The 5,869-nt window shown below is 48.6% G+C and overlaps 1 protein-coding gene across 1 annotated transcript; it reads right to left on the bottom strand.

Annotated features, from left to right (window-relative positions):
* Positions 1-1,713: 1,713 nt before the first annotated feature.
* Positions 1,714-5,441, bottom strand: b9d1 (B9 protein domain 1). The gene is made up of 5 exons (XM_065014240.1): positions 5,206-5,441; positions 4,865-4,933; positions 3,932-4,043; positions 3,741-3,837; positions 1,714-1,786 (listed from the first exon to the last, which is right to left on the bottom strand). Exons 1-5 carry the CDS (start codon positions 5,266-5,268, stop codon positions 1,714-1,716), a joined length of 414 nt encoding a protein of 137 aa, XP_064870312.1. The 5' UTR covers positions 5,269-5,441.
* Positions 5,442-5,869: the final 428 nt, after the last annotated feature.

Raw genomic sequence — 5,869 nt, 5'->3', positions numbered from 1 at the left:
AGCATTACACACACACTTAGTCCCCCAGCATTAAACACACACTTAGTCCCCCAGCATTAAACACACACACAGTCCCCCAGCATTAAACACACCCCCCAGCATTAAACACACTTAGTCCCCCAGCATTAAACACACTTAGCCCCCCAGCATTAAACACACACTTAGTCCCCCAGCATTAAACACACTTAGCCCCCAGCATTAAACCCATTAAACATAGTCCCCCAGCATTAAACACACACTTAGTCCCCCAGCATTAAACACACACCCCCCCAGCATTAAACACACTTAGTCCCCCAGCATTAAACACAGCATTAAACACACACACTTAGTCCCCCAGCATTAAACACACACACCCCCCAGCATTAAACACACTTAGTCACACCCCCCCAGCATTAAACACACTTAGTCCCCCAGCATTAAACACACACAGTCCCCCCAGCATTAAACACACACACTTAGTCCCCCAGCATTAAACACACACCCCAGCATTAGTCCCCCAGCATTAAAACACACTTAGCCCCCCAGCATTAAAACACACACTTAGTCCCCCAGCATTAAACACACACACACTTAGTTAAAACCCCCCCCAGCATTAAACACACCCCCCCCAGCATTAGTCCCCCAGCATTAAACACACTTAGTCCCCCAGCATTAAACACACTTAGCATTAAAACACACTTAGTCCCCAGCATTAAACACACACACTTAGCATTAAACACACTTAGTCCCCCAGCATTAAACACACACACTTAGCCCCCAGCATTAAACACACAGTCCCCCAGCATTAAACACACTTAGTCCCCCAGCATTAAACACACTTAGCCCCCAACCAGCATTAAACACACTTAGTCCCCCAGCATTAAACACACACTTAGTCCCCCAGCATTAAACACACTTAGTCCCCCAGCATTAAACACACTTACACTTAGTCCCCCCAGCATTAAACACACAGTCACTTAGTCCCCAGCATTAAAACACACTTAGTCCCCCAGCATTAAAACACACTTAGTCCCCCAGCATTAAACACACACACTTAGTCCCCCCCAGCATTAAACACACAGTCCCCACATTAAACACACACACTTAGTCCCCCAGCATAAACACACACACTTAGTCCCCCAGCATTAAACACACTTCCCCCCAGCATTAAACACACTTAGTCCCCAGCATTAAACACACACACTTAGTCCCCCCCAGCATTAAACACACAGTCCCCCAGCATTAAACACACACACTTAGTCCCCCCAGCATTAAACACACACTTAGTCCCCCATTAAACACACTTAGTCCCCCAGCATTAAAAACACACTTAGTCCCCCAGCATTAGTCCCCCAGCATTAAACACACACACTTAGTCCCCCAGCATTAAAACACACACACTTAGTCCCCCAGCATTAAAACACACACACTTAGTCCCCCAGCATTAAACACACACACTTAGTCCCCCAGCATTAAAACACACACACTTAGTCCCCCAGCATTAAAACACACACACACTTAGTCCCCCAGCATTAAACACACTTAGTCCCCCAGCATTAAACACACTTAGTCCCCCAGCATTAAACACACACACTTAGTCCCCCAGCATTAAACACACACACTTAGTCCCCCCCAGCATTAAACACACACACTTAGTCCCCCAGCATTAAACACACTTAGTCCCCCCCAGCATTAAACACACACTTAGTCCCCAGCAGTAAACACACACCCCAGTTAGACACCGTTACAGAATTTCTGTAGTCTTGATGTGGATTCAGGAACAAACATTGGGATGGTTCTGGTGTGTCTGAAAACAAGAGATTATGTTAGAGGAGAGATACTGACTGTCCAGGAGAGGAAGAGGAGAGAGGAAGAGGAGGAGAGATACTGACTGTCCAGGAGAGAGGAAGAGGAGAGAGGAAGAGGAGGAGAGATACTGACTGTCCAGGAGAGAGGAAGAGGAGAGATACTGACTGTCCAGGAGAGAGGAAGAGGAGGAGAGATACTGACTGTCCAGGAGAGAGGAAGAGGAGGAGAGATACTGACTGTCCAGGAGAGGAAGAGGAGGAGAGATACTGACTGTCCAGGAGAGGAAGAGGAGGAGAGATACTGACTGTCCAGGAGTGAAGGGGATGGAGAGAGGAAGAGGAGGAGAGATACTGACTGTCCAGGAGTGAAGGGGATGGAGAGAGGAAGAGGAGGAGAGATACTGACTGTCCAGGAGAGAGGAAGAGGAGGAGAGATACTGACTGTCCAGGAGAGAGGAAGAGGAGGAGAGATACTGACTGTCCAGGAGAGAGGAAGAGGAGGAGATACTGACTGTCCAGGAGAGAGGAAGAGGAGGAGAGATACTGACTGTCCAGGAGAGAGGAAGAGGAGAGATACTGACTGTCCAGGAGAGAGGAAGAGGAGGAGAGATACTGACTGTCCATGAGAGAGGAAGAGGAGGAGAGATACTGACTGTCCAGGAGTGAAGGGGATGGAGAGAGGAAGAGGAGAGATACTGACTGTCCAGGAGTGAAGGGGATGGAGAGAGGAAGAGGAGAGATACTGACTGTCCAGGAGTGAAGGGGATGGAGAGAGGAAGAGGAGGAGAGATACTGACTGTCCAGGAGTGAAGGGGATGGAGAGAGGAAGAGGAGAGATACTGACTGTCCAGGAGTGAAGGGGATGGAGAGAGAGAAGAGGAGAGATACTGACTGTCCAGGAGTGAAGGGGATGGAGAGAGGAAGAGGAGAGATACTGACTGTCCAGGAGTGAAGGGGATGGAGAGAGGAAGAGGAGGAGAGATACTGACTGTCCAGGAGAGAGGAAGAGGAGGAGAGATACTGACTGTCCAGGAGAGAGGAAGAGGAGAGATACTGACTGTCCAGGAGAGAGGAAGAGGAGGAGAGATACTGACTGTCCAGGAGAGAGGAAGAGGAGAGATACTGACTGTCCAGGAGAGAGGAAGAGGAGGAGAGATACTGACTGTCCATGAGAGAGGAAGAGGAGGAGAGATACTGACTGTCCAGGAGTGAAGGGGATGGAGAGAGGAAGAGGAGAGATACTGACTGTCCAGGAGAGAGGAAGAGGAGGAGAGATACTGACTGTCCATGAGAGAGGAAGAGGAGGAGAGATACTGACTGTCCAGGAGTGAAGGGGATGGAGAGAGGAAGAGGAGAGATACTGACTGTCCAGGAGAGAGGAAGAGGAGGAGAGATACTGACTGTCCATGAGAGAGGAAGAGGAGAGATACTGACTGTCCAGGAGAGAGGAAGAGGAGGAGAGATACTGACTGTCCATGAGAGAGGAAGAGGAGGAGAGATACTGACTGTCCATGAGAGAGGAAGAGGAGGAGAGATACTGACTGTCCAGGAGTGAAGGGGATGGAGAGAGGAAGAGGAAGAGGAGAGATACTGACTGTCTAGGAGTGAAGGGGATGGAGAGAGAAGAGGAAGAGGAGAGATACTGACTGTCTAGGAGTGAAGGGGATGGAGAGAGGAAGAGGAAGAGGAGAGATACTGACTGTCCAGGGGTGAAGGGGATAGGAAGAGGAAGAGGAGAGATACTGACTGTCTAGGAGTGAAGGGGATGGAGAGAGGAAGAGGAAGAGGAGAGATACTGACTGTCCAGGGGTGAAGGGGATAGGAAGAGGAAGAGGAGAGATACTGACTGTCTAGGAGTGAAGGGGATGGAGAGAGGAAGAGGAAGAGGAGAGATACTGACTGTCTAGGAGTGAAGGGGATGGAGAGAGGAAGAGGAAGAGGAGAGATACTGACTGTCCAGGAGTGAAGGGGATGTGTGTTGCTCCGTATCCTCTGACCACATCGTTACCAAACGTATCAGGACCGTAGACGCTTACCACGATCTGAGGCCCTGGGTACACACAACACAGTGTTAGCTATGGTATCATCAACTGTCTGCTACGGTAAGAAGGGTCTGTGTGTGTGTGTATGTGTGTGTGTCTCACAGCCTAATGGGTTGGTGCTCTTAAAGGTGATCTCCAGAGGAAAATTCCAGATCATTCTCTGAGGAGAGTCTCTGCCTTTCGACGTAATCTGAGATATACCCTCCTCTAGACCCTGGAGAGAGAAGAGGGAGGGAGAGGAGAGAGAGAGGGAGGGAGAGGAGAGAGAGAGGGAGGGAGAGGAGAGAGAGAGGGGAGGGAGAGGGAGAGAGAGAGGGAGGGAGAGGAGAGAGAGAGGAGAGGAGAGAGAGAGGGAGGGGGAGGAGAGGGAGGGGGAGGAGGAGGAGAGGGAGGAGAGGAGAGGGAGAGGAGAGAGAGGAGAGAGAGAGAGAGAGAGAGGGGAGGGGGAGGAGAGGGAGGGAGAGGGAGGGGGAGGAGAGGGAGGGAGAGGGTGGGGGAGGAGGAGAGGGAGGGAGGGAGGGAGGGAGGGAGGGGAGAGAGGGGAGGGGGAGGAGGAGAGGGAGAGGAGAGAGAGAGGGAGGGGGAGGAGGAGGAGAGGGAGGGAGGGAGAGGAGAGAGAGAGGGAGGGGGAGGAGGAGGAGAGGGAGGGAGGGAGAGGAGAGAGAGGGGGGAAAGAGAAAGGGAGTGTGGAGGAGAGGTGAGATATTGATGTCTCTTTAAACAACTGGGAACTCTGGAAAATAGGTCAAATCATGATGTCTGTGATCTTCAGGTCGGAGCTGTAGAAAGAGGCCCGAATTCCCGAGTTGGACGAATGTTCAAATGTTGTTTTGGTTTTTTACCACCACGTTTTCGTCCGAGTTCCCAGTCGTTTTGAACGCTCTGAAGTCAAACCTTTACCAGTTCCCTGCATCCCTGGACATGCAGCTATTTAAGTACTTAGTAGTTGCTAGCTTAGTAGAACAAGTGTATTATGTTATATCTATCCACAGTAAGGGAACTTCAACATGTTCCAGATGACTCGGAGTCACTCACCGAGGTGGGAGCCCAGTCGTGTCCGTAGACGAAGCAGTATTTACAGTACAGGTCATCATACTCTGGAAACTGACAACACAACATCACATCAGTCAGATCAGAGAGAATAAACCGAAAATCAAATGAACAAGGCACTTTTATAGAACATGTTTATGCTCACTAAACCAATCATTCAAAAAGCGGTCAAGTTATCCAATATGATCCGCCTCATTTTACCTTGTTAACGTTAGATGCTTAGCTAGTTAGCTCGTTACTAACGTTAGATGCTTAGCTAGTTAGCTCGTTACTAACGTTAGATGCTTAGCTAGTTAGCTCGTTAGTAACGTTAGCTAACTACTCACATTCGCCCCTTCTATCTGTCCGTTTATCATCAACAGAAACACCGATGGGTTGTTGATAGCCATCCCGCTTCACACGATAACTTGAGAATATGGATTGTTTTTAAAAAGTATATAGTGAACAAACATAAATATTATAATTTAAGACTGTATAAGCGGTAACGTATTGTTGTTTTGTGTTGTGGGAGATAAGTAGCTTGTTGTTAAATGAAGGTTCCTTCCGCCCCGTTGCTAGGACGCTTTTGACTACGGCTAGTGGTGAGGGCCAAACTGGATCCGGTTAAGTTGATAAAGCGTTTTAGTAAATAAACTGTCCGCTAGGTGGTAGTCTTGGACAAGTTTTAACGGGTTATTGTCACATGCACAAGTATAGTGGGTTTCTTACGAGCTCATTTCCCAACAATTAAGTAATCAATATATAGTACTATAAAGTAAAGTAGAACAAAAATACACGAGAAACTGAAATAAGAACACAAGAAAGTAAGCTATATACAGGGTCAGTTCCAGTACCATATTAATAATGTACAGGAGTGATGGAGGTAGATATGTATAGGGAGAAGGTGACTATATACAGGGTCAGTACCATATTAGCAATATACAGGGATACTGGAGTGATGGAGGTAGATATGTATAGGGGGAAGGGGACAGGGATACTGGAGTGATGGAG

This window comes from Oncorhynchus nerka, unplaced genomic scaffold (genome assembly GCF_034236695.1).
Source record: "Oncorhynchus nerka isolate Pitt River unplaced genomic scaffold, Oner_Uvic_2.0 unplaced_scaffold_4275, whole genome shotgun sequence".
NCBI lineage: Eukaryota > Metazoa > Chordata > Actinopteri > Salmoniformes > Salmonidae > Oncorhynchus > Oncorhynchus nerka.
This window is presented reverse-complemented; position numbering and strand designations above follow the sequence as displayed.

What these genes read in the sequence shown, in the direction of transcription:
- b9d1 (XM_065014240.1), bottom strand. Translation starts at nt 5,268, where the DNA reads ATGGCTATCAACAACCCATCGGTGTTTCTGTTGATGATAAACGGACAG. An exon ending in GACAGATAGAAGGGGCGAAT is followed by an intron (nt 4,934 to 5,205) that starts GTGAGTAGTTAG and finishes TTGTGTTGTCAG; the next exon opens with TTTCCAGAGTATGATGACCT. An exon ending in ATCCCCTTCACTCCTGGACA is followed by an intron (nt 1,787 to 3,740) that starts GTCAGTATCTCT and finishes TCTTGTTTTCAG; the next exon opens with ACACACCAGAACCATCCCAA.